Raw genomic sequence first — 27,956 nt, 5'->3', positions numbered from 1 at the left:
CCTTCAGTGAGTGACTGGTCTCACCCAATGTTCCTGGGCTACTTCATGATGATAATTAGGGTTCAGCAGTGCTGAACTCCCATGTCTGGCAATTGCGTTGGCAGCACGAGCACTTAAAATCAAACCCTGTAGGGCAGAGGTCGTACGTGGTAGCATTGCTGCTGGCATAGAATTGCCACGCTGAGAGGTTGTAATTTAGGTTGTTAACATTTGTCTTCCTCTCCACAATTCCTTTCTTGCAGCTGCAAACCCTGATCCAGGAGACTGACCCGGGTGCCGATTACCGCATCGACCGCGCGCTCAACGAGGCCTGCGAGTCGGTGATCCAGACAGCCTGCAAGCACATCCGCTCGGGGGACCCCATGTAGGTGCCTCCCGCTTGGAACTGATTTGTCTTTTCACTGGGGCATCCAGGAAGGTCGTGTGGCTGAGCAGTAGGAACACTAAAACCTGTCCAGAAATGAGGGACTCCAGAGTGGCAATTCGTGCAGGGCTGGAGGTGTGAACTGAGCTCTGTCTCCGTTCTGGCTGTACAAGCAGGCCAGTGTTTTTGTCAGAGGGCTGGTTTAGCACTGGTGAAGGATGTAGCTATCTCAGGCACTTAGATTTTGTAATATTTGTAATATTTGATGTGCTCATTTCCCTAACTACATAAGTCTTTAGCAATATCACAAAGTGACAAGCCTGGAAAGTCCAGGTAAGCAAACCCATAGTGCAGAGACAGGTGCCTCCAGTCTGATAATATATTCCCCCTCCCCCCAAGACAGATTTTTCTATAGAATACTCCTTAAGATTTTTGCTGTATATCAGACTTGCTGAGATAACTAAAACAATGGCATTTAAAAGGGTACAAATCTGACACACAGTTGGTTTAGATGTAATCTTTTGGAAGGAAAAGAAAGATCTTCACTGCTTTTGAACTTATTATCTGTGGTTCATTGGAAAGACTGATTTGCCAACACCAGCTGTTATAAGAAAGCCCAGCATGATTCTAACAGTCTCTGGCCTAACTTTTCTGTTTGCAGGATTCTGTCTTGCCTGATGGAGCACTTGTACACTGAGAAGATGGTGGAGGACTGTGAGCACAGGCTCCTGGAGCTCCAATATTTTATATCTCGTGACTGGAAGTGAGTACTGTAAAATGACATTTATGCTCACATGATGTTTGTATTTAGTGTTTGTTTGCATTTGCAGTTCCTGGTAAAGCAGTGTCGCTTATGATGGTTCAGAAGAGGATTTTTAAATGTGCCAGGTCTGTAGGGTGCTAATGCCTGTCTAGAACAGTAGAAGCAAAAGCTGCTTAGAAAAGGTGTGATGCCACTTAAATCAGGTCCTCTCTGAGAAATGATGCAACCCTAAAAAATGCTCAAGTTTGGGCTCTGAAATTCAGTGCAGCTTTAAAGAATTCTGTCTGACTGTACTGAAGTTTAAGGTCACTTTCTGTGCAGGTGGCAGCCACTTGCATCTGCTCTGAGTGTTACAATATGGGACTTATGGAAACCAAGCTTTTCAGTTCAACAAAGGGACACTGTGTGAGAAACTTCCTACTTCCATTTCTGCCTTTTTTCAAATTCTCTAGGTGTGATTACAGTGTAACAGATGTAATACCCTTTGGAGCACTGCTTTTCCAGCTTTCTCATCCAGAGATGGCAGTGCTTTGTTTTAAATGATTACAAAACCCCTTGTGTCTGTGCTGGTTAAGATGAGGAGAATATAAATTTGATAAACATGACCAGTGAGGAAAGAATTAAGTGTTTGGCTTGTCTTCTAAAGAAGATTGAGAGGTGAGGAAGTAGAGTACATTAAATGGGATTACTGCAAGAAATTGAGAAATTGTTCTCAGTGGCCACAAAGAGTGTAAGGCAAGAAGTGATGGGCTTCCATTACTGCAAGGGGTGTGTGAACCAAACATTAGGAAAATCTTGACTCATAGCAAGTCATGTCTTTTGGGCAGCATTGCCAGTAGTTAAGAGTTGGCATGCTCTGTGAACCTTCTGCTTTTAAAATACCCGGGGCTTTGTGAACTAGAGAGTTTAGGGCTTTGGGGCTGTTTATTTAGTCATCCCAATAACTGTCACCACAGGTACACAAAAATACTTAATTTTTCCCCCCTTCCTGTTTCCCTTCATTGTTATTTCTCCTGCCTGTACCATGTTTCCAGCAGGTAATTCATTGCTTGAGCCAAACTTAATTGACTGAAAGAAGGAAGATTGAGTATTTGCATTTTACCGGGAGTAAAGATAACTCAAATTTATATTACATGCTGGGCAGCATTAGCTCATCTTTGTTTAACCACTGTTCCCCAGAACTGGCTTATAAAAGCTGTTGCATTTGCTGTGCCCCTCCACTGAAATCACTTGATGTTTGTCTTCTGTAGTGTTGTAGAAATCGCAGGTTTCCTTTTTGGAAAGTAGCAATATCTCACTTAGCTTTCATGTAATTAACTGTCATGCTAAGAGATCTGCACTTGTATACAAAAGCAAGGGATGCTGAGTCTTCAGTTGGCTCAAATCCAGGGCAGACAGAACTTAGATTTTTATGGAAGTGGTGTTTCAGAATGGCAGCAGTACAAAGTACATGCGAGATATACAACCAAAATGTGGAATGTACCTGCCTTTCTCCTGCTTTAGGACATTGAGGAGATGATTTCTTTTCTCACGTCAGCATTTGGCTGGTATGCTGCAGAAGAGAATGGGAGGTGCTTCAAGAAGTGTTGAAGATTTAATCTGTAATTAAAGATTTTGGTGTTATTTTTGCAAGAATATGGAGCTGATTCCAAACTGAGTGATGGGTATTTTTCTGCCTGATGGTTCAGTCGGTCAGACACTGCTGCTGAGTGATGTGGTGGTGGTGGTGCCTGAAACTTGGAGTGGATTTTCTGCCTCAAAAGCATTTCAGAATATCGAAAGTGTTGCAGGTCTGAACGAAGTGCCAGTGATAACCCTGGTGTTTGCAGGTTGGACACAGTCCTGTACCGCAAGTGTCAGGGAGACGCCTCCCGGCTCTGCCATACCCATGGCTGGAACGAGACCAGTGAGCTGATGCCTCCAGGGGCTGTTTTCTCCTGCCTGTACAGGCATGCCTATCGCACAGAGGAGCAAGGAAGGAGGGTGAGTGCTGATGTGCAACTTGCTGCCCTTTGACCTGTGATGGAAGGGTTGCACACGCGTTTGAAGTTGGACACACTGGGATAAAACTGCCAGAACTCACGAAAGCTGCTTCAGGAGCCTTTACTGTAGGGGGTAGTTGCAGTGCTTTGGGTGCCCAACTCCTCCTCAAGTGTACCCTGAAGGTGGCTGTTCTGGCAAGGCAAAATAGGCCAGCAGGCTGTGACATGGGCCAGTGGGGGCACTGTGCACTGACACCGACTGACATATCTGTCCAAATGCACTGCAGGTCCTCCCCCATGTCTTTCCAAAGAGGAATGTGATTCCTTGCAGATAGCTAGCATAGCTGCAAAATTGGTTTTATGCTAAAAGAGTTTCAAGCTCAGCTTTCCTTGGCTGTTTCTAATTAAGTTTTGATTTGTGTACAGCTTCAGATTATACTCCATTAAATTCTTCCTATTGCTATAACACATCCTTCCAGTACTGTGGAGCGTGCTGTCCTGGTGAATGTGCTCATGCTGTCTTTAAAGAAGACAGTAGGGATCTGACTTGCTGCCCTGCAGTCTGGAGATCCACCATCATGGCATCTGTAGTTCAGAGCTGCTCTTTTCAAGTTTGCTGCCCTCTCGTGCCTTTGTCTGGGCACTCAGTTGAAAGCAACTGGGTACTCAGTTCCATTTCTTTTGGCACTGTGGTGTACACAGCCCCCAGCAGTTGGTGGTTTACACAGTGGCCTGGCTTAAAAATTAATTTCCACAGCTTGATTTAAAAGGTCTTTTGTGGCAGAGGTCAAGTATTGATTGAAAGCATCTCTCTTTTAGGAATAATTTTTATTTAATGCAGTTTCTTAGTCTGCTGAGTTGAGACTTTTTAATTCCATTTTATATTAGTGCTGACCAAAGAAATCAATAGCCACCCTGCAAATAATCTATCAGAGAGAGAAAAGGTTTTTAAATGTGTTTTTCTAGTGGAAAGTAGGCTAAGGGAGCAGCTGTCATTTTGAAATTTAGTGTTGGAAAGCAAACTCTTGGGAGGTTAGGCCTGTACTTCTTTCCAGTGCTGTTGACAAAATGCTACATAACTTCAGTGGTTTTTTAAACGTTTGAAGTTTTAAGCTTCAACTGGTGCATTTTAGGTCTGATAAGCACCATACCAGTATCCCTTGGTTTTCTACAGTTTGTTTCTTCCTGTCTTGCAAGTGCTGACTCTGATGTGCTGCAGTAGGGATTGCTGAGCAGAAATTACAGCTGGACTATATTGCCTCATTCTGGGTTTCCCATTTGGTATTGAGGGCATGAGCTATTTTGACTTCCTTCTCCAGAAGCAGTCTGTGGCTTAGAGAGAAGGGGGTGGTGCAGCAGACAGCCTAGGGACCTACTCTGACATCTCATTTCAAAAATCAAAGTACAGGCTTAAGAATATAAAATTAATTTTAGTGAAATGAGAGGACCCTCTATCTAAACTAAATGACAGAGCTCTAAACTCTTTTGGAGCCCAGATTGCTTTTGGGGGCCCTGGCAGACTTGTGCTGAGCAGTGCAGGACTCCTGGGCTTTCTGGGACTGCTGATGGCATTTGTGGTCACTCTCAGAACTTTACCTGACAGCATCTTCTTTGCACTGTGTGGATTTAGAGACCCCCTGTGCTTAAACAGTCCCTGTCCTCCTTGCAGCTATCACGGGAGTGCAGAGCAGAGGTCCAGAGGATCCTCCACCAGCGAGCCATGGATGTGAAGCTGGACCCAGTTCTCCAGGACAAGTGCATGATTGACCTGGGCAAGTGGTGCAGTGAAAAAACAGAGACAGGGCAGGTACTGTACACGAGATCACTGCTGCTTTGGTTGGGAAGCTGGAGGGTGGGACAGGGCAAAAAGGGCTTAAAGGGACATCTTCTTGTGTGCTGCCTCTTTATAGCAGAGAATATATTAAAAATTAGTGCAGTATGAAACATAATCTACACCAAACTGAGAGGTGGAGATGATACAAAGAAGCTTTGCACATACTGCATGGCTTCATTCAGTAGGTTTAAATGTGTAGTTGAATGAGAAGGGGGAAGGGGGTAGTTAGCAAGAAGGACTTGAGTGAAGCAACCTCACCCCCCTCAGTCTCTTATGTGTAATATTCTATTACAAACTTGACATTTCCCACATAAACTTTATCCCATTTCCATTTGGCAAATACTGACATGCTTCCTGTGTTTATACAGAACTGAACTAACATCTGCAGCTACTTAACAAAAGTTTCAACAAATACTTTGATGTTAAATTGCTGTGCCCCAGGAGGGCTGTAGGGAAGGAGCTGTTGGGCAGCAGATGCCATGGATCACACACCGCTGTCCTTTTGAAGTGCCCATCATAGGCTGTAGTTTGGGTAACTAACCTCTCCTTAAGGTTATGCAAAGGGCAAATTAAATGTGATATTCCAGAAGTGAAAGCACATCATGCAGCCTTTGAGAGCAAGTGGTAATGTCTTACACCAACATTCTCAATCACTACTACATGTGTGTGTGGGAGTGCTAGTAGAGAGTGGGATTAAATGAGATTTAGGGCTTTACCAAGAGGAGGGCAGTTTCACATGTGTAACAATGTTTTAAGCCCAAAATTTCAGCTTGGGTTCTTGGATCACACACTAAAATGTCTGTTTCTGTAGGAGCTGGAATGCCTTCAGGACCATCTTGATGACTTGGTGTCTGATTGCAGGGACATAGTGGGAAACCTCACTGAGCTGGAGTCTGAGGTGAGTGGTTTTCAGCCTGGGGTAAAAGGAATAGTTGAGCATGTCTAGTTAAGCATATCATTTTGATGATGGTGAAAAAACTTGAGGTTAGAGGAGCTGCAGAAATGCAGCTCTGGGATCAAAGAACATACTTTTTATCCCATACAGTGGAAGTTTTCATGGGGGGTTCTTGAGGAAGAGAAATGAGCAACAGTTTTGAGTTTGAGTTTTTATCACAAGGGTTTTTTCACAGCCTTTTTTTCTTGTCTATTCACTGTGAAAATGAAATATTGCATGTTTTCTGCAGGACATCCAAATTGAAGCCTTGCTGATGAGAGCATGTGAGCCCATTATCCAGACATTCTGTCATGTGAGTTCTCTGTAACAGTGTATGTTTGAGGAAAAAGCACTTTGTGGGAAAGATCAGAGGGTTTTAGTATTAGTTCTTGCTACACTTCAAAAGTAAAATCAGAGGTAATCAGTTTCAAAAGTCTTTAGTTCAAAAGTCACTCTAAAATAAAAATTCTTAGTTCCACCTAATCCTTCTGCTCTTGTCAGAGCCCTAGCATAAAATCTAGAGTTTGAAGATGAAAACTGCCTTGTAATTGCAAAAATCACTCTTTACAGTGAGTTCAGTTTTTCCTTCTTCTTTACCTGCAGCCAGTGTGTGTAGCTACTCCGCTCTGTGCAGCTGCTCAGCACTGCTGAAATAACTTCACTGATCTAGGATTGAGTAGTTAAATATCAGTGAAGGCACCTAATTATAATATGTCATGTAAGCATTGAGTCTCTAGTGTGTTCCCCTGAGTCTGAAGCGTGCATGTTCCTGAGATGGTTCTTTTCTGAATTCTATGAATGTAGTTGTGTACTAGAGTTGTGTGGTGCAGCCCCAGGGTGCTCAGTTAGTAGTAAGCTCACCGTAGAGAGTGGGACTGTAAGTTCTGTGTTTCCTGGTCACAGTTGTCTAAAGGAGCATAAGAACCACGACTTGTAGGAGTAGCTCATTTTTAAGCCTTCCATCTCTTTTTCAGGAGGTTGCAGATAACCAGATTGATTCTGGGGATCTGATGGAGTGTCTAATACAGAACAAACACCAGAAGGAAATGAATGAAAAATGTGCAATTGGAGTTACTCATTTCCAGCTGGTAAGCAATGCTTTCCTCTGTCAGTGGAAGCCTGTTCTGTTCTTTCAGGGTGTTGATTTATGAAACCCGTCCTTCTTTGAGATTGATTTCCCACTGTAAAGAGCTCCTGTGAATTCAGACAGTTGTACTTGCATGTCTGAACATAAATGGTCACTTCTGGAGATGACTGATTTAACTTCAGGTTCTCCTTCCTCCCTGGCACATGGTAGACAGGGTCCCAAGTTCTTCAGCAGTGCAGCCTCCCCCCTTGCTCCCACACTAACAGGTTGTGAACAAAAGCATTTGCTGATTGTATGATTCAGCAAGTGTTCTTTTGGGCAATATTTTTTGTTTCAGTTTGGGTTTTTTTAAACTCCAGGTGACCAAAGTTGTTTTTCTCCCCACTTCTCTCTTGCAGGTTCAAATGAAAGATTTTAGGTTCTCATACAAGTTTAAAATGGCTTGCAAGGAGGATGTGCTGAAACTTTGCCCCAACATCAAAAAAAAGTATGTATGCTGACCAAACAGCAATCTGATTGTATAAATATGTAATTAAGTTACAGGATATTTCATGAGAGGACAGAAAACACTGAACTTCCTTTAAAGGCTGATTGTTTTGTATGTGTTCCCTTAGTGACTGTGTTCTGCAGATGCTTAAGGCAGAGGCATTGCCTGCTTCTTCAAAATTTCTACTGGATACAAGCCTGTCCTCGTAATTGTTCTTGCTGTGAAAATAGCTAATTATTACAATTAGTGGATTGCATGTCCCAGAATGTTTTTATATTTTTGCTAGATTCATCTCCTTATAAGAATAGACTGCTGTTGTTCCAGTTGCTGATGTGGGAAGGGAAAATATCCCACTTGTTTTAGCTGGTTTATTCATTCAGTGTAAGGGTTTTTTTAATGGCCTACTGCAATGATGTAAGGCTGAATTACACACAAGGTCAGTCCTGTTTGTGGATAGCAAGACTATTTGCATTTTATGATATCAGTGCCCTTCCTATAGTGTGAAAGGATTGCTTGCAATGCTGTGTAGGTATTCACCTTCATCTATTTCTGAGATTAAGAAAAGCTTTTCTAAAGTGCTGATGTGACTTAAGAGCCAAGGTCTTGTTGGGCAGAGGTGAGGTGAGATTTTTAATATATTCTTGTCTTTGGATATAGCAATTAGATAGCATCAGATTTAGGGTTTAATTGTTGTCCAGGTGCTCTACATAGAGCTGTACCCCAGGTAGAAGTAGGCACAGATGCACAAGGCCTTTATATTGTGTTTGGATTATTGAAGTCGGTTTCTCTGGTGTGGTGATCTAATACCAACCTTGGCTGGTTCAGTGAAGGGTGGATGAGTAAAAAGCTGTTTTCTCTTCTGCAGGGTGGATGTGGTGATCTGTCTGAGCACAACTGTGCGCAATGACACTCTGCAGGATGCCAAGGAGCACAGGGTCTCTCTGAAGTGCCGCAAACAGCTGCGCGTTGAGGAGCTAGAGATGGTAAACATGCCTGAAACTCTTGTTCTCCCCGCTCTTCTAGTCAGGTTCTTCAGTTAAAGCTTCCTGGTTTGTCCACTTTGGGGGGGGGGGGGGGAAAGGAAGCTCATTTGTAAGAGGTATCTAATTTATTTTTTCCACTCTTCTTACAACACGAGGCTCAATTGCCCTTCACGGTGAAAGTAATGATTGTCTACTTTAATGCCTTAAATATAGTCTCACGAAGGCCAAGGCAAGCTAAATGGTCATTGGAATTTCAGCTAGAAGTGATTATGTTTAGTGTTAGATAGCAACGTGCTACACATGCTGATGTTCTTAAAGTCCTCTAGGAGAGAACAAAAGCTTCATTTTACAGGCTGAGGAAACAAGCACAGATGAAGCAACTCAACTCCAGCTGCTTCAAGTTGCTCAGTGGATAAATAGGAGTAGTGTTTGTTCTGGTAGGCAAAGCTGCCTCTCAGCTTCCTGCTGCAGTGCTTGCAGCAATAAACTCTTAAGGTCTTTGTCCAGTAGATACTGTTTGAGTGTTAAAGCTTCACCTTAAGTAGGTCCATGTCAGAAGAGGCATCACTCTTACCTTTGTGTGGAAGAATTCAAATGCTGGGCATCACCAAAATCAGGAAACTTCAGTCACAGCCTCTGGATCACCTACTGTGATTTCACCAGGTGGCTGTTAATATGTCGTTTGGCTTTCACATGGAAAGACTTCAGTTGTCTTGGATGTTTGGAATGATGCCCTTTTAGGAGAAGCAGTGGAAACCAGCTCTAAAATTTGATTTAAATCTTTTCTTCAGCCTAAAAAGCTAACTGATCACTGCAGGGAATTGTAAAGTTGGTTTCCCACTAACATCACTTCTTGCACCCAAGACCCTTAAATTCAAAGAAACTGAATGCTCGTTGTGAGAGTTTCTTGCTTTTTGTGAGTAGAGGCCTCTAGTTAAGAGATTAACAAAGTAAAGTAGCCTTGAGTCCTACTTAAAAGTTCATATTGTAATTTGTCCTGCAGACTGAGGATATCAGACTTGAACCAGAACTGTACGAGGCTTGTAAAAGTGACATCAAGAATTACTGCCAAAACGTGCCCTATGGCAATGCTCAGGTAATGAACTTCATTAATAACTTACAATTTAATTTGTACTTTCATTTCAGAAAACTTTTGAAGAGCACATTTGCCCCTGTAAGTGCAGCTTGAGATTTTCATTTTGATGTCACTGAAATATTTTGGTAGTGCTTTGGGACGTTAAATTCTTTTTTGCCACTGGTGCACAAGCATTAATAGTGGGTGAATGCAAGGCTGTGAGCACTTCAGTCTTCAGTTAATGCTAATTTTAAGCTATTAGCAGCTGGTTACTGCAAGTGTTGCTGAAAGATTTCTTAGGCATAATGTCTGCAAGATGAGATTTGTGGTTTTGGAGTAAGTCCAGGAGACCCTCTTCATCTCATTAAATCTTTGTGAGAAAAGATGAGCTTAAGACAAGTCCTGAAAATGAGCACTGGTAATGGCTTTGATAAAATCTAGGCATTGGGAACTTAACTGCCCAAATCAGGTGAAGGAAGGTCGTTAGGGGAACACACAGCTGTGTGTGACAGAACTGTGTCCCCAGGGTGTCCCTTACTGCTGCAATACTGTGTTGGCAGATTATTGAATGCCTGAAAGAAATCAAGAAGCAGTTGAGCACAAGGTGCCACCAGAAGGTGTTTAAGCTGCAGGAGACGGAGATGATGGATCCAGAACTGGACTACACACTCATGAGAGTCTGCAAGCAGATGATCAAGGTAATGTTAGTGCTTATTTAACAGGGTGAGGTTGGGATATAAAAGCTCTGTTGGCTTTGAGCTTCCCATAAAGCCATAAAGGCTTGTTACAAGACTGCTGTGTTGTTTCAGAAGTATGATTGCTTTTTTTGCAGAGTAATCTGTTTCTTAACTCTGAATCAGACTGAGGTTTCTTCAGGGCTCTTCTCTTTCAACTTCCTGATCAAAACTTGTGCACTAATAAATTTGTCTACCCAACCACCAGCAGAATTGAGGAGGCAATCAGTGCTGAGGCTTCTAGTGCAGTTTTCATTCAGTCAGTTTGGATTTGGATTGGCTTTATGCAAAGGTGAAGAAATTATGATTACAGAGAATTGTAAAATCTTCAGTTCACTGCTGACTTGGTGCACACAGACTTTCATCAAAGCAATAAAACAGGCAAAATTATGCAAAATTTAAAATTAGAAATGATAGCTGAAAGTGGTACCATGTGGAAAGCAGCAGTGAATGCTCATATAAGACACTCTTTCACAGTAGGAAAAATTGCAAGCCCTGGAACATTAGTATGTGTGGTCTTTGTGCAGTGCCCTTATTCCATATTTTGGCTGAAGAAGCACATCTTCAGAATTTTTTGCTCTCCAGTGCAGACTCATGCTTTTATACAAAGATCTGTGCTCTCACCAAAGTAGTGAGGATTAGAAAACACAACAACCTTATCTTACACCCACAGAATTAGTTTCTAACAAAAGAAATTAGTATCTTGGTATGAATTTTGGGTAAGCTGGTTCACTTTTGACTATCTGACTTGGGGCAGGAATGGGCACATCAGTACCAGTGAGCTCCTCTCTGCTTTGTCCTTCTTTGTGGTCTTAGTTTGTGCTGAGCATTAATAATGAATTCTTTACCTGTTGCTTTGTCCAGGCAGCATTTATACAAAACAGTAGTATGTGTATAAACTTAAAGATTGCTTTTTTTAGTTTCTAAAACAAAGGGGAGCAAAAGTATTTGCGTATGAGGCCTAATTTGGTGGGTATTTTTTTCCAAGTGTGCTGTATCTTAAGAATAGGAAATAAATAAAGGCAATTTGCTTTTGATACAGCCAACACGAGGTGGTGCCTATAAGCCAGTCAGGACTGTGCAGCTCAGTGCTCAGTCTGTAAGCACAGGCATTAATGCCCACAGTCAGTTCAGGGAGTAGCACTGTTCTTTGTAATGGGTGTTGGGGATAGGGACTGTATGCACCTCTGTCTGCATTGGCCACGTGCTTATTCTCCAACTCAGCTTCCATGAGTTGGAAGCTGCTTGTTGGGTTTGGGTTTTGCTTTCTCAAGTGCTTAGTGATGAAACTTGTTGTTTTTTGGGGTTTTTTTGGTAGCGGTTTTGTCCAGAGGCAGACTCGAAAAATATGCTACAGTGTTTGAAACAAAACAAGAACAGTGAAGTGATGGATCCTAAATGCAAGCAGATGATTACCAAGCGCCAGATCACACAGAACACAGGTATCTTCCTCTGAAAGAAACCTCACTTGCTTGCCTGGGCTGTTCAGTGATTTGCATGGCTGGAAGAATATCAGTTTTGTTTTATTCTTCATGTTTTTCAGTGCACACTCTGATCTCAGTCAAGTTCTTGAGGGTCAGCATGTGTTTTTGAATCCTCTTTGTTCCTGAAGCTCTTACCTCACAAATTGAAATTCTGTTGTGAAGAAATACTGTTTTCCCCCAGAATTAAGTTCCTTGGTGGTACAATGTCATCTAGGAAATTTCTGTGCAATCTCTTTGGGAGTGTGGTGTTCTGCAGCCTGAAGAGATGTGTGCTCTAATGAAGTTCTGTCACCTTTCCCACTTAGATTACCGCTTAAATCCCGTGCTCAGGAAGGCGTGCAAAGCAGACATACCCAAATTCTGCCAAAATATCCTGAACAGGGCCAAGGATGATACAGAGTTGGAAGGGCAAGTCATCTCATGCCTGAAGTTGAAATATGCAGACCAGGTGAGTAGAACTGGTGCGTGCAAATGAGAAACTGTGCAGGATCATGCTGAGCAACAGTCATTGAACAACAGATCAAACTTGGGCTTGTGGTGTGTTCAGTGTTTGTAACAGGCTGTATGTAAATGGGGATTTTATGTTCCGGTGCAAGTATTAGAGGATTCAGAGGTTAAAATACAAGGTGATTGATTTATGAAAATGAAGGTCATTGAGTGAGTTAATGACTTTCTCCTCTTCCCAGCGTCTCTCTCCTGACTGCGAGGACCAAATTCGAGTCATAATCCAGGAATCAGCCCTTGATTATCGGCTGGATCCCCAGCTTCAGATGCACTGTTCTGATGAGGTAGGAGAAGTAGCTCCTGAGATACTTTTTCAGGATGAAAACTCCCTTCATGTAACAGATTTTTGTTTCTTAGAACAAGAAGCTTTCCAATAATTAAATTTTAAAAAAATCCCTTTGAGCTGCCTCTAGCTGGTCAGATTCTCTGCTCGTGACTTTTGCCCAGTGTGCAAGAATTGCAGTTTCCTGTGCAGTGCTAATATGAAGTTAATTTTTTTATCTGGGATCTCATCAGTACTTGTGACTATAGAAAAATACTGCTTTCCTGTTGTCAAAAAAAATGTCTGTTAGTTCTTTGGTCTTGTCAGCCTTAACTGGAATACATTCAGGTTTTTGAGTTTTCACTTTTGATAACAAAGTTGGTCATGCTTCAAGTGTTACTTATTTCATACTTTCACATTCTTTCCATGCTGTTTTCCTCTCTGCCCTCCTCCTCAGTACAGCAATATTGACTTCTTGCTACTGGGTTTAAAGGGTATGCATATTGCATGAGCCAGGCTGCATTTGGCTCTGGGGATTTGGGGGGAAGGAGTCTCATCATGCATTCTCTAGCTGTGCCCTGTGATGAACTAATGTATTGAGATATAAATGTGCTAAAAGGCAGAATGATTGTTGTGAACTACTTATGTTAAAACACCTTTTTCAAAATAGATTTCCAGCTTGTGTGCAGAAGAAGCAGCAGCTCAGGAGCAGACGGGGCAGGTGGAAGAATGTCTGAAAGTGAATCTGCTGAAAATAAAAACTGAAATGTGCAAGAAGGTAAAGGAAATAAATTGGATGTGCTCTAAAAGGCATCCCATCCCTGCAGAAGTTTGTGATTTTTCCGGATCACAGCCTAGGTCATGTTGTAGCTATTATGAGACCAGAACTCTGAAGTTTCCCTACACATCTCAGTTCTGGCCTGCAGTGATTCAATTCAGTTTCAATTTGCCAGTCAAAATCGTGTCGACAGTGCCTCCTCTGCAATTCCAGGCTTGAATCCTTCCTTGACTGTGGTTGCCAAAGTTTCTTGTTACTCATCTGTTTCCTGGTGCTGTCTCCATTGCAGGCTGCCTGGGTGCTGGGCATGGCCTGGGCACGGCTCTATGAATCACCCAGTTCTAACTGAAGGAACCCTGGCATATTGTCTTTGTATTTTAGATTAATATGAGTATTTTAATGAACAGAACTACTGTAAATGTTACAGACCAGGACACTTAAATTAAGCCTAAACTATCATTCATGGCCTCATCCATGGACAGTGGTGGATTTTCTCATCATGTTGGATTTTAAAAGTTGGTACAGCTTTCATAAATATTGAGCAGCATGAGTTTTGTTCTCTCTCCTTTTTCTGAGGTGTACTTGTAATTTCCTCCTCCCCAGGAAGTGCTCAACATGCTGAAGGAAAGCAAAGCAGATATATTTGTTGACCCAGTGCTCCACACAGCCTGTGCCCTTGACATCAAACACCACTGTGCTGCCATTCCACCGGGGAGAGGACGCCGTAAGTGCTTGTGCTGTACCTGTGTAACCTCTCAGTCCTGAAATACTTAACCTGCATTTTCTTGCCAGTGTAGTCTTAAGAACAGGATGTTTCCACCTGTCAGTCATTTGTGGGCAACAGGATGGAACAGCAGCAGAGGTGGTAGATGGATGGGTATCAAGAAGTCCTTCCTTGTGTCCAAGGCAGGACCTATTTATTCCTCAGTCCTGATATAAAATACCTTTGCAGCCTTATCTGCAGACTTAATGAGTATATTTCTGTGCCATCATTCATATGATTGCTGACAATAGTGTGTGATACCAGATCCATAAACCTTCTGTAAAATCCCTCCTCAGTTAAATCCCATTGAAAATGAGCTCTTAATACACATGGACTCATTTTTCAGTGAGGTTTATCTCCCACCTTGTATCAGCTTCGCACAAGATACAGCTCCCAACCTTACTTATGACAATGTTCTATCAGACTGTATCAAAAGCTTTCCTAGCACTAAGCTGCTTTTCATAGAGCAGCAAGTTGGTTTGGTTTCACAAGAGTCATTCTTACCTGATCCTCTTGATCCTTCTTTCTTTGTGTCAGTCTTTGTCCATGGTTGGCTTCTTTGTTTCAGTATTTTAAATTAAACTGAAGTACTTTGGTTTAATTTTTTTCTTCTCTGCTTAAACATACCAGTTTTTTCTTTTCCAACATTGCAGAGGGTAGGTAATCATGACTTGATTTTCTAAGTTCATGTAGCAGGTAAAGGCTTTGAGACTTCATCAGCTGTTCCAGGTCCTCTGAGTTCAGCAAGTTCAGACTACTTGAAATACAGTAAAAATAAGTATTTCCTAACACTTTCTTTCCTGTTTGAGTCAAGCTCTTACACTCTGTTACTGCTGTTACGTTAGCTACCATATGGCTGTTTAAGGAAAGCTAGTGGGGAAAATAGTTCTGAACTTTCCCATCTTTCTGAGTTTATCTGGCATTAAAAATAGCAACCAAGTATTTTCCTGATCATTATCTTTTGTACTGGTTACTGAATGCCTTTTTGAAATTCTGGATATCCTTTGTTTATTCCTGCTTTGTCATAATCCTTTTGATGTGTGTTCTGATGTGTTTGCACTGAAGGTCTGCAGGAGTCTGTAGCTTAGAGAGGGCTCTGCCTGCGAGTACTTGAACTGACAATTTTTTATTAAAAGTCTGGAGTTAGCTTAAAGTTTGCTGCCTGTTTGCTATGAACTAAATAACTCTTCTCTGCAAAGCAGAAAGCATCCAATTAGGGATTAGTCAAGTATGGTAGCATGAGTATAAAATACAGAATTTGATGTCAGTGTCTCATATGAGCATATAAGAGCTCATGAGTTGGCCAGGCCGCTCCATAGGCACCAGAACACTGTGATCACACTTCCTTTTCACAGGACTGTGTGAAAACTCAGGAAGTTAAACAGTGCAGAATATTTTGTTGATCAAAAGAAGCTCCTAACAAGCCTAAGGAGATAAGACTGTGTTTTTTCCCCGAGCTGAATTTGATCTTAGCTCTGTCTAAAGGGTAGTGACATGGAATTTAGAGTGTACAGCTCATTGAAGGTGCAAATTTAGCAGACTTCCTGAAATCTCATGTAAATCACATGAATTATATATTGCATATGTGCTGTAATTTCTTTCTGGAAGTCAAAATTCCTTGCACCTCCAAATGCAATATTGCTCATGAATGTTGGTGACATTGCCAGCCTCAGGAGTGCAGGGGTTTGTGTATATTCTGCCCTGCTGGCTGGTCTGTTTGGAAAGCCGTGTAACCATCAGCCTTCAGGAGAATGGAAGTGCCCCTTTCCACAGCACGTGGTTGAAGCTGCTGTTTCTATTTTGTAACACCATCTTCTGCACATTACAGAAATGTCATGCTTAATGGAAGCTCTGGAAGATAAGCGTGTGAGGTTGCAGCCTGAATGCAAGAAACGCCTTAATGATCGTATTGAAATGTGGAGCTATGCTGCAAAGGTGAATATGTATAAGATTTCCTTTTTTTTTTTTTATGCATTAGATCTCTCAGTTGCAAGCTATTTATGAAAAACTTCAACTGTAATGAAATTCTTGTTTCTGAATGAAGTTCAGCATTTTGACTTTGGTCTAGAAGAACTGAAAACAGGTCTTCTTTTCTGAACTTAGATCTTACTCTCTCTGTGTCTGGGATGCATCCCCAACAATGCAGAATTAAGCTGTCTTTTGTGCATGTAGGGCTTAGTCTCCTGTAGAGAAGGTTTGGTGCTATGAAATAAGGGTGGCAGAACTTCCTGTTATAAAGGTGCCTCCTGAGCAGCGATTCCTTCAGATGAATCATTGCAGGACCTGCTTGTTTCTGGTTCAGGCCAAGTCTGATGACGACAGGAGGCAAGAGCAGTACCAGAGACTAAAGCTGATAAATGCCACAGCTGAGGGCTGCATGGAAAGCACAGCTTGGCTCATTTATTCCCTTTTCACCTCCAGGTTGCCCCAGCAGAAGGCTTTTCTGACCTTGCCATGCAAGTTATGACCTCTCCATCCAAGAATTACATACTGTCTGTGATCACGGTTGGCATCTGTGTACTCTTCCTCATCGGCCTGATGTGTGGACGCATCACCAAGCGGGTGACAAGAGAGCTCAAGGACAGGTAGAGCCTGGATTTCCTGCTGAAGAAATGCCTGCCCAGTGCCCAGTTTTGTACAGCCCTCCTCTGTATAGTCTACCCACCCCCTCTTGTGAGAGGAGAATAAAAAAAAAAAAAAAAAATTAGAACAGCAGCAGGTGTTGGCTCAGTTTTCCCATCCTGGATCTCATCCACAGCATCTTCATCCTATGAAAGTTTGTGTGCAACATTGGCAGCCCAGCCAGCAGCTTTTGTTACCCCTTTGTTAGCAGACTCTCGTTTACCTGCCTGTAGACAAGTCTCTGTTGTACTGTTGGAACTGCCTTCACTCTCCAAATCAGACTGATATGACCTGCAGCTCAAGCAGTTTTTAAGTAAATTTTTAAAGACAGACATATATCTGCATACCGACTATATGATTTAGGTAATGGTTCATATTGAAATCTGGTCATCCTCTGTGGCTGGGTGAAATTGAGGCAGGAAATTAAAGGGTAAATTGCATCTTACACCACAGTTGGCCTTGTTTTGGACATCATGCTCGTCTGTGTAAAGCATCTTCAGAGCATAGTCTTGGACAACCTAAGGACACCAGTCACTGGTGTCATCTCCTAGTGAATATCCTGCTTTTGTGACTGTGGATTTTTTTTGGCTGAAAAGATGTCCTCCCTTTCTTCCTCTGCTGCTCGCAAGATAGAATAAAATACTGACCAGGATCGAATACTCCTGTGAGCTGTACAGCTGTCTCAGTAGATTAAAGACACGGTGTAGACACGAGGCACGTAGACCGTCAGTAGTGAACAGTGAGTGCCACTGTCAGTGGGCAGGAAGTGCCCTGATCAGTTACTCGGTCAACTTTTTTATTATGCAGTAAAATTCTAACCCTCCTTTTATTTTACCTCGCTGCTGCCAAGCTGTTCCCCTTCCAAATTAACTGTCTGTAGAGGGTGTTGACACACTGGCAGTGTCGTGCTCTGTCAGCGATGCAGAAAATGACTGAACGCTCAACGTGCTCTATCTGTGTAACAATTACTTGTGGATTATCACAGTAACCACAATTTGGGTCTCAATGGTTTGAATGGCATAGTCTGAACCAGGCTGAAGAGTTGTTTTCGTTTCCACAACTGCAACTGACAGTGATAGCAACTGGTGTTTCCTGGGATGTAGGACACAGGTGCCAGTCCAGAAGCAGGAGTGGATGGCAGGATGATAGTGTTGTGTGAAAGGCAAAAATGTCCAGATCTTTAAGGGAAGTAGCTTTCACATAGTTACCATCAACATGAGAGCCCAAAGAAGGTGTTTTAGAAAAGCTGCAACAGTAGCTGTGACCTCTTCTTACGGTCATCTTTGTTCCTCAAGTAAAAGGAGGTGTGGAGGTCACAAGACACATGCTTTGACTGAAACATGGAATGTGTTGCTGAAATCTAGAAGAGGCTGCACAAGAGTCCATGTGTACAGTAGGATATATTTTATTCACCTCTTAGATGTGCTCACCTGTGTGTGCTGCAGTAAAAACTTTATTTTCCCACTTAGCATGCTGCTAGGTAAGACCTGACATTTCCAGTTCTCCTCATCGTTCCCTAGAAGAACAGTGGAGGTGGTTTTGGGACACTTTAAAGTGTGGACCAGCTGATTCTGATGATACTGAATGTACAGAATAGCATATACAAAATACTGTGAGCATTTGCTGCAACTGAAGCTTTTTGCAAATGTACCTTCATCCCGTTCTGAGGATGGGCAGCAAACTGTTAGTGGTATGGTTTTAGACTTACTATGCTAGTGAGTCTTTCACAAACACTCCTGGTTTTGTAGCAAAGTACTATGAACACAAGGAAGCAGCAGCAAAAGTCTGAGTGACGAAGATTCGATGGGGAGTCAGTACATGGTGGGATTGCTGTTAAGTGGTTGGGTAGAACAGAACTTAAGCCTGAATTCCTTCTCTTGCCCCTCTTCCCTGGTACTAACGGAGCTTGACAGGCCCTCTGTCAGCGTGGAGTAGAAGAGGAACAGTTAATCAGGTCTCTTGAGGTAGCACAGGTGTGTAAAACCACAAATGTTAGTTTGGCAATTAGAAGTGTTGTTGTTTCACTTGACTGAGCACTGAAATGACTGCTGTTGAGATGGGTGTGTTCACAGAGCTCCCGGCAAGGGAAGTGGGATCTAGGTGCAGCCTTGCCTGCTGGCACAAGTCCTGCTTCTACATAATGTCTATCAGGGCATAATTAAATTGCCATTGGAGGGCTTTTTTTAAACTGTTGTGACTTTTTGAGAAAGCATTTTGTAACCTGATTAGCTTGAGAAGCCTAATTAGATGGTTTATTGTCTAGAAATAGCATCTTCCACTAAAGTCCAAAAGACATTGCAGTGAAAATTGTAGGTTTGTAGCCATAGTTCTGAATGTAAACCCTGTTCAGCTCTGAAGGTGACTTTCTTTACTTTCAGATATAAGGCTTTCTTGGTTTTTTTGCTTTTTAATGTGGAGAAGGTTAAAGTGAGGGTGCCTGGAGCACTGCATTAGGAATCTGTGCTCTGTGGTGGTGTTTCTACCTGTGTCTGTGGTTGGTGGTGTTTCTGCCTGTGTCAGCAGGCTAACCTGGGAGTTTGGCTTCAGTGTGAGTGTGCTGGGAGGTGTTAGAGGTATGTGGCTGGAGGCCCTTGGAAACAAAGGTAGGATACTAAATAAACCCTTTGTCACTGTAAAGACACAGACCTATCTTTTGAAAGGTGGGCACTGTCAAAGGGTCCTGACCATTTTATCATTTGAACATGTTATCTTTTCATGTTTTAGAAAGGGGTCTCCTACTACTGCTAATGACCAAATTTGCTTTTTTCTTGTCTAAAAATCTACCAGTCCCAGTCTTGAAACATTCTCGTCCTTTTCATGCATGCCTAAAAATCCAGAGGTTTTGCAAGCACAGAAACCCACAGGAGTGCTCTTCCAAAAATAACCTGGTCGTGCTGTTGCCAACACATCATCTTGCCTGCAGGTAACCATTTTCCACTGCAGGGAAAGAAAGAAAGAATCAAAGAAGCACAGAAGGATGGGGTTGGAAGGGACTTAAAGCTCATTTCATTCCAACCCACTGCCACGGACAGGGACATCTTCCACACTAGACCAGGTTACCCAGAACCACATCCAGCCCACAACCTCTCTGGGCAATCTGTGCCTCACCACCCTTACAGGAAGGTGTGAGAAATGGTTGTAAGAAACACTGCTGTTGCCTTGAACTTGAGAAAGTCTTTGTAACTTCTCTGGTGTAACAGAGAATGTTAGAAATAGCCACAGTCAGCCAAAAGAAGCATGTTAGGGTGGGAAAACCTGGGGTGCTCCTTCCTCTTCATGACCCTCGCTTCTCGCTGGAGGAGTCTGCCTTCTGCTGAATGCAGTGTGGGAAATGGTTGGTTGTTAGGTTTTTTTTCTCCTCATCATCATGAAACCTTCTCTTGGAGAGCTTATTCTAGACTTGGTGATGCTGTTGCTCAGGGTGTGGATGGAAGGAAGGGCTGGATGACTGGGATCTAGCAAGGCATGCACCTCTCCATTTGCTCCTAGTACTGCAAGGGTTAACAAACTACGTTTCCTAGCAAATGCACGTGTCAGGAACTGTGTGTGATATTCTCATTACTTCACTCCTGCTAGCCTCTTACTGTTTCCTCTTGTTCGTAGTAATAAGGTTATTTATTGTTTACCTAGCCCTTAACTAATCAGGTCCTTTGGTGAGTTTTAACTTGGGATTCTCCTGCCTCACTTTTGTCACCAGGCTGCTGGAGTAACTCACCTGGATAGGAACAAAACTCGTGGTACTTGAAGTACTGTCCAGCAGGTTGGGATGAGTATCTGTATGTCTGTGTCACTGTAAAGGGCTGGAAAGGCCCTAGTGAAGGTCAAATAATTCTGTAGCAAAATGTTAGCATTTCCTCCAGAATCTGATGCTTAAATCCAGGGGATACGATCAGTCTTGCTCTGAAAGAATCCACAGTAAGCTCACTGTATGAAAAATAATGGAGAGGTGAGTGTCTCAAATACAGAAACTAACTGCAGGCAGGTACAGAGGGAAGAAATGTGACAAGCCAGAGGGATCACTCGAATCCCATAATGTTGTAGAGGAATTGTGTTCAATTTGGATGGCAACTTCTGTTAAAACACAAGCTTTTTATTTAGTCAAAGAAGATTTTAGGGTTGTTTATTTTTACTTTATCAGTCTTGTTCGGGGGGAAAAAAAAAGAAGGTAGTTTTGAGGTGTGTGTGAGTGTACAAGTATGGTATGAAACCAGAACATTTCATCTAGCACTTCTGTCCCTATTTGAAGTACAGCTCTGTGGACTCAAACAGCTGTAGTGTGGGTTTGTGTAAGAGCACGTAGTTAATTCTGGGGTTCAAGTCCTCCAGGCAGTTCCCAGGTGCTCATGTTTGCACAGTCTCCCCGTTTAAGAGCCAGACATGCCATTTTGCTTCCACAGATCAGTCATGGTTAGAGGGGACCCAAATCACACATGACAGAATTCAGCTGGCACCACTGTTTGTGCTGTGCTGGTGGAATTCTGCATCCACTCCATTCAGTTCCTGAATGCTGCCTGTATGGGACAGGGAGGAGTAACATCACTGGTCAGAGGCAGATTTTCTCCTTCTACAACACCCAAATTTGATTCTATAGCTGACTGAGTTCACCCTTCCAGGGTGAATTGCTGAAAATCTCACACCACTGTCCCCTCTGTTGACTGAGTTAGAGGTGTTGGCTTAGCTATCACCTTGGGAAATACTGATCTAGGAGAAAAGGGAAAGGTGTGACTGCGGCCCGTGGACACTGGTGCCGAGTGGAGGATCGGGAGCTGTACGTGTGTGTTGGACTGGGCACGTGCCGGTGTTGGGGATGAGGGGCACCCCGACACCCTCAGTGTACAAAGCAGACCCAGCGGATTCCTATTGTACAGCAGACGCTGTTTCAACTTAGTCTCCTTTTTTTTTATTATTATTATTATTTTTAAATGTGACATTAACGAGACTTTTTTTTTTTTTTTGTAAATGGTTTCCCCTTTTCTGTGTATAAATCCTGGCTGCTCCTCGTTTTGGTCGTTCCTTTTTTGGTTTTGTTTTGTTTGGGTTTTTTTTTTTTACATGTCCATGCTGTGTAATTTTGAGATGTTACTGAGATTCTGAACATAATAATGTGCTTTTTTTTTTGTTTGTTTGTTTGTTTTCTGTACAGACGAAATGGGAGAATTTAATAAAAAGAGTCTGCAGGTTTGTACTTGTGGTGGTTTATTTCTGAGGGGACCGCGGGGGGCGGGGCCGGGCGAGGCCACGCCCTCTGAGTGGGCGGGGGGCGGGTGACGCACGCGCAGGGGCGGCTGTCGCGCGGCGGCCGCGGCCGTAAAGCGCGGAAGGTCAGCCCGGCCTCCCCCTGCCCCAGGTGAGGCGGCGCGGCCCCGCCGACCCCCGGCCCCGCCGACCCCCGGCCCGGCCCCGCTCCCCTGCCCCCCCGCCACCTCCCCGGACCCTCCTCCTTCCCCTCCCGGCCGCCCCGCAGCGCGGGGTCGGGGGCGAGCAGGCCGAGGTGACGGCTCCCCGCCCCGCGGCTCCCTGACACCCCGCCGCCCTCACACCCCGCCCCTCAGGCTCCCGCAGGCTGCGGGCGAGGGAACCCCCAGCCCACCCCGGTGCTGCCGCAGCCGGGACCTGGAGAACGGCTTCTGGCAAAGCTGTTCCTGGAGAGGCCTCCGCGGTGCCCTGTGCCAGTGACTGGTCACAGACTTCGTTTCTTTCCGCAGGTAAAGGCCTGGCAGCGTTAGTAATCAGGCTTGTTTCCGCCCTGTTAACCTCAGCCTTTGTGAAGCGTTCCAGAGCATGGGCTGTGCCTGCTGGCTGTGTTGGCTCTGCCTGTGGCGTGAGAGCTTTTCCAGCTTCTCTCTGGTTCTCTGCTCGTTGTCAAGTTACCCTGTGTCAAAACCAAAGGTGTAACGCTCTGTCCCCATTTTACGATCTGAGTTTGTCTTACCAGCGAGGCTGCTGTTTCAGGACTGAATAACTGCTCTGTTGTCTGTTTGCTCATCACCTTTCCTATGTTTTGTACCTGACACACCACGTGATGTTTCCCACTGCCAGCCTTGTGTGTAATAAGATAAATGGTAACGTGATTCTCATCTTTTCCTTCCTAGAAGGAGTGGTGCTGGGGTAGCATCTGAGCACATCTAGGTGGTGCTTTAAGGAAGCTGCCAGGGCGCTGCCGGGATGTTTCTCCGAGTGCTGTCGGATATCCAGTGGCGGGCAGCCAACCCGAAATGGAGGAGGATGACCAGCTCCCGGAGAAGCACCTCAACCACAGCAGAACCTCACCCGGTTTCCCTGCCAGCACAGGCACAGGTTGTCATCTGTGGTGGTGGAATCACCGGCACCTCCGTGGCATATCACCTGTCCAAGATGGGTTGGAAGGATATAGTCTTACTTGAGCAGGGCAGGTAAGGATTTCTGGTGACAAAACCAGTGGAACAGGACTTCCATGGGGGTCAGCATCTTGTTGGAATGTGTTATTTCCACCTCTTCACCTGCACTGAGGTGAAGAGCTGGAAATAGCCTTTCACCTGGATGAAATAAAGACATACTGAACATTAATAATGACACTTGCTGCCATTTCCCTCAGCAAGGCAGGGAGAAAGTAAGCTGAGAAAGTTTGTGGATCAAGATAAAGGCATGGAGATTGTACTGCCATGGGCAAAAAAGACTTGCTCTAGGGAGAATTAATTTAAAATAAGGAATTACTTTATTTCATGCCAGTTAAGGTAGATTCAGGTAGTGAGAAACAAAACCCAAACATTAAAACACTGCCTTTTCTTTCCCATGCTTGTTTTTCACTCCTGCACTCCAGGGTCTTCTGCCTCCCCACAGTGCCCCAAGAAACACAGGGGGTGAACAGAGGGGTGGGATCAGTGCAGGACTCCAGCGTGGGTCCTCCACGGGCTGCAGTTTCCATCAGGAGAGCTCTGCCCTGACGTGGGTGTTCCCTGGATCACAGTTCCTTTGGGGGATGTCTGTCTGCTCTGGTGCAGTTGCAGGTAATCCTGTCAAACACGGTGCAGCCAGCAAGGATGGACCATTCCAGGAGAACTAAAAACCCGTGTAACTCCTCCGGCCCCTGTTGACCTCTGGAAGCAGGATGCTGTGTGTGTCTAAAGCATTACACAGCCAGCAAAGCTCCAGAGATTGGAGGGGATTCTAAGCAGGCATCACTAAAACATCACCCTGTAAGCTGGTTAAAGGCTGGGATTATCAGGTTCGTTGCAGGGTTTGGTGCCCGCCTGTAAAACAGCCGAGGCTGTTACGGTTTGGCTGAACACAAGTGCCCTCTGTGAGTTGGATCTGTCTGTGGCAGAGCACGTAGTTCCTGCTGAAACCTGTGCAGCCCTTATCTGCTGTTTAGACTTGTGTTTCTGAGGTAGATTCGTGTTGTTTTCATTAAACAGTTTGGGGACCTTGGGTAAGAGACGCTGCTGAGAATTTAGGGTTTGAAGAAGTGTTTATTGCAGCAACTTCTAACACCCTCAGTAGGTGTCTAGACTAGAGCTTTGCTTCTGGTGCTGCCTTCAGGAGTAATTAGCCATGGTTCCCAGAGTTTGTGTGGCTGGAGAGCAGGTGGCATCAGGTTCTTTATAGTTGCAAAGAGAAGAAATCAGGTAGTCTCCTCTGAGACCTTGTGAGCAGTGTCCTTCTGAGTGAAATGAGGTGCTGGGCTTCGTTTGTAAGGGAATGTTGTCTTTGCTACCTTGGGGCAGGGTGTGAGAGATCTGCAATGAGTATGATACTGTGCAGGCTCAGTCTGTGCATGCTTGAGGAGAAGGAGGAGCATTGTACTGGCAGAAATGTCTTATGGGAGCACAGCATGGGGGAACCGTGCTTTGACTGTTTGGGTTGTTGGTGAGTAGGGGTGTAGCAAACACACTTGACTCAACTGATTCTGAGGTTGAATTGCTGAGGGAATACAGACAGACCAGGCCAAAAGCAGTCAAGTGGGAAAATGCACGATGGCTTTAGCGGCAGGAAAGATGACTTGGAAGTGTTGTGGAAGAAGGTTGTGAGGGATATGCTCAAATCTAATGGTCTTGTCTTCCCCTGTCCATGCTGCAAGGAGTTTCTGTGGCTTTCTGTCTCTACAGCAGCCCTTCACCAAATAGCTCAATGGTTTAAGGGCAGTTTTAAAAGGGACAAGAGGCATGTGCCTGTCTGTGGCAGTTGCTGCAGAACGTGAGAGGGACTTGCTCTGACTGCGGTCTGTGAAGACACAAGACTCAAATCCAAGTTAATTTTGATTTTGGGAAAGTCCTGCTTTAGAGCAGGAAAATAAGGCAGGTCGACTTAAGCATAAGGTAACTTTCTTAAAAAACATTTTTTCTTTGAAAAAATGTCAGCGTTTAGGACTAGTTAAAGAGAAATGGTTTTGGAATGCAATGCTGAAGGAGCAAAGCGAGCTGAAGGAAGATCATTCTAGAGGTTGTATTATCCCTGTATCCTCCAACTTAGGGTTGCTCTGATGTGTTGGGGCAGAGTTTGCTGTCTGGCCTGTGCTGCCAGCGGAGCTGCTGGAGCAGCCTGGTGAGGGGAGTGTACCTGGCAGCCTGATGAGGCCCTTCTCTGCACCTTCTCCTGCAGGTTGGCTGCTGGTACCACTCGCTTCTGTGCAGGCATTGTGAGCACAGCCAGGCCCGTGTCCATAGAGCTGAAGATGGCACACTATTCAAACAAGCTCTACCAGCAGCTGGAACAGGAGACGGGGGTGCCAACAGGTACAGAGTGTCATCACTGAAACACAAGTGGGGGTTTATGTGTTAGGGTTTGGGAGTTCCTGTTCAAAAACAATACATTGGGGCTGAAGCAGATGGAAAGGGATGTCACTGATGTAATCAGAGCGGGGAGAAGGGTATCAGATGGACAAACTGGAGGCAGACTACCTGCAAACTGGGACAGTTTGCATGTCTGTAACTTGAGCAAACGCAGGGCAACTTCCTCAAGGACACTAAAAAGTACATTGCAGTGACTGGAGCAAATGGCCTGTTCTGTGCACCAGTTCTGTTCTCAAAAAGAGAAGGTGGTTAACAGGAGCACTGAAGCACAGGCAAAGCCAAGTCTCTTACTGTAGTCTCACCCTGGAAATAACAAGGAAAGGTTGTGTTGAAATTCTCCCTCTCCCTCCAAAATGTTTGGACATGTACTTGCTAGGAAGAACTTGAAAGTTGTTTGCTGGGAAGAACTCATGGTGTATGTCAGACTCAGTAGAGGTTAATAACTGTGCCTGCAAGAATACTAATCTAATGCAGGTGTTGGAGTCACAAAATCTCTGCTTTTAGTTGTTGAAGTTTTATTCTTCTCAGTAGTTATTAGATCACTTCTTGGCCAGTAACTTTTCTTTCTCACATGTGAAGTTTATTTTTTTTTATAAACACAACTGTATGAAGTAGAAAGAGAACACAAGTAAAAATTAAATTGCTTTTTTGAAAAGTTGGCTCTCATGCAGTTTTTATTAATAGCTGATAAGTGTTTAAAGTTATCTGAGGATCTGGGATTTCCAGGCTCCTGAGTAGTGGAAGCGACAGGTCTGCAGTTATATTAAAGCAATGGGTGTGAGATGAAAAGGAATTTGAGATCCTGTCAAAATCTGACTTGCCTTTGGTCACTGCCCTAGGGTACACGAAGACAGGCTCCCTGTCGCTGGCTCAGACTCAGGACCGGCTGATCTCTCTGAAGCGCATCGCTTCATCGCTGAGGTACGTACGAGCAGCAGGTACAGCCCGGCTTAACAGCCCCAGCTCTCCTGCAGGACCAGTGACCCCGTGTTCCTTGTGTTCTGTGGCAGTGTGATGGGCATCCCCTGTGAAATTATCACCCCAAAGCAAGCGGTGCAGCTCCACCCGCTCATCAACATCCACGACCTCGTGGGGGCCATGTATGTGCCAGAAGATGCGCTCGTGACATCTGCCAATGTGAGTCTGGCTCTGGCAACTGCAGCCTCACGAAATGGTAGGAGTTTTGTTGGTTTTTTTGTCTGTAGAGTGCCCTCCTGCATGACAGTTACCTTCTTTCCGTAAAAGAAAATTATGTTCTGCGTCTCTTTTGATATCCTGAGTGCTGAAGTCCAAAACTCGGTTATTTCTGTGAAGTTCAGATTCTTTAAATCTATTTCTTCTCAAAAAAACAGGCTGAATTTTTTTTACATGCTGAATCTTTACAGGTTTGCTGTGACAGACCAAACACCTGTTTGTTAAGTGGTTACATATTTCTCTGACTAAGCACACACTCTTTCCTTCGTAGGACCTAACTCAAAATTACACTTCCAGATAGTTGATTACCTGCAGATGAAAAGGTGTGACTGAGCCTTGTGGCATATTTCATTGGGCATATTATGGTTTGGAAATGCAGCAATAAATGCTGTTTGCCCTGACTTTGGCAAATTTGGAGTGGTCTAAAAGTGGGAGAAAGGCTAGATACGGCAAGAGCGATAAAGGTCATTAAGGATGAAAGTCCATCAGATTGGACAAAGCTACTTAGGAAGATACCTCTCTTAGTTTCTGTTAGTCCAGCTTATTTTTGCATACTGCTTGTTGATTTTTTTTTTTCCCCCACAAAATGACTAATTTCCCATAAAAGAACCAATCTTGCCATCTGAAACTACAGACTTTGTTGCATAAAGGAATTGAATGAAAAGAAATCCATAGCTGAGACTTTTTTGTTTCTTCATGTTGCTGACTATGGGGTGTATTTATCACCCTGATTGTTACATGGGAAAATACTGTAGCTCTTCACAGTCTCAGCCCTTAAATTATGTACAAATTGTACAAGTGACGTTTTACAAATAACAGGGTTTCACTTAAGAATTACTGGGTCAAAAGTAGAAATTTTGTCTTGGAGAGAAAATAAGCATTTAAGTTGAGTTTAAGGGTTTGAAGTTAACACATTAGGAGGGAGGCTCGTGGTTACTGATGTTCTGATGTCCTCTCCAGGTGTCCAGATTCACGAAAGGACGAGTGTCAGTCACGTCACAGTCCAGAAGGGTCGTGTGACTGGAGTGGAGACTGACAGGGGGCGGATTCAATGCCAGTACTTTGTCAACTGTGCTGGCCAGGTTAAATTATTTACATTTTTATTTCTTGGTTCCATTGCTTAAGAATATGTGCACTTCCCTCACTTTTTTTTTTTTTTTTTTAATGTGTGTGGTGTGGTTTATGTTGTTTATTTGTTTTTGTTTGTTCATTTCCCTTTTTTTTTTAAGGGCTTTTGCTTTGGTTTGGTTTACTGGAGTAGATCAAAGTCATGTTACTCAGCTGCTCAGCCCAGCAGGGGTGTGAAGGAGGCAGTGCTTGCTGTTTGCTGGGCACCAA

General features: G+C 43.9%; 2 protein-coding genes across 3 annotated transcripts in view; both read left to right on the top strand.

The window, feature by feature from the left end:
- Positions 1–21,841, top strand: part of GLG1 (golgi glycoprotein 1) — a 79,853-nt gene extending 58,012 nt beyond the window's left edge. The window contains exons 9-26 of the mRNA XM_051771327.1: positions 243–364; positions 1,026–1,127; positions 2,957–3,110; positions 4,779–4,916; positions 5,755–5,841; positions 6,128–6,190; positions 6,852–6,965; positions 7,363–7,451; positions 8,317–8,434; positions 9,438–9,530; positions 10,070–10,207; positions 11,562–11,685; positions 12,033–12,175; positions 12,414–12,515; positions 13,164–13,271; positions 13,875–13,995; positions 15,863–15,969; positions 16,456–21,841. Of these exons, the coding sequence (XP_051627287.1) occupies positions 243–364; positions 1,026–1,127; positions 2,957–3,110; positions 4,779–4,916; positions 5,755–5,841; positions 6,128–6,190; positions 6,852–6,965; positions 7,363–7,451; positions 8,317–8,434; positions 9,438–9,530; positions 10,070–10,207; positions 11,562–11,685; positions 12,033–12,175; positions 12,414–12,515; positions 13,164–13,271; positions 13,875–13,995; positions 15,863–15,969; positions 16,456–16,623 (2,091 nt within the window). The 3' untranslated portion in view covers positions 16,624–21,841. The remainder of the gene's footprint in view (positions 1–242; positions 365–1,025; positions 1,128–2,956; positions 3,111–4,778; positions 4,917–5,754; positions 5,842–6,127; positions 6,191–6,851; positions 6,966–7,362; positions 7,452–8,316; positions 8,435–9,437; positions 9,531–10,069; positions 10,208–11,561; positions 11,686–12,032; positions 12,176–12,413; positions 12,516–13,163; positions 13,272–13,874; positions 13,996–15,862; positions 15,970–16,455) is intronic.
- Positions 21,842–21,945: 104 nt separating this feature from the next.
- Positions 21,946–27,956, top strand: part of PDPR (pyruvate dehydrogenase phosphatase regulatory subunit) — a 27,091-nt gene continuing 21,080 nt past the window's right edge. Inside the window, exons 1-6 of one of the 2 annotated variants that reach the window (XM_051771332.1) lie at positions 21,946–22,361; positions 22,752–23,048; positions 25,234–25,367; positions 26,264–26,345; positions 26,435–26,598; positions 27,579–27,700. In XM_051771332.1, coding sequence (XP_051627292.1) covers positions 22,822–23,048; positions 25,234–25,367; positions 26,264–26,345; positions 26,435–26,598; positions 27,579–27,700 — 729 coding nt within the window. In that variant the 5' untranslated portion in view covers positions 21,946–22,361; positions 22,752–22,821. Of the gene's footprint in view, positions 22,362–22,748; positions 23,049–25,233; positions 25,368–26,263; positions 26,346–26,434; positions 26,599–27,578; positions 27,701–27,956 lie in introns of both variants that reach the window. The other variant, XM_051771331.1, reaches the window with a different exon arrangement.

Source organism: Manacus candei, unplaced genomic scaffold, assembly GCF_025592945.1.
Source record: "Manacus candei isolate 608988 ecotype Guabito, Panama unplaced genomic scaffold, ASM2559294v1 h1tg000131l, whole genome shotgun sequence".
In the NCBI taxonomy this organism is placed as follows: domain Eukaryota; kingdom Metazoa; phylum Chordata; class Aves; order Passeriformes; family Pipridae; genus Manacus; species Manacus candei.
The sequence above is the reverse complement of the archived record's forward strand: the minus strand, read 5'-3'. Positions and strand labels throughout refer to the sequence as shown.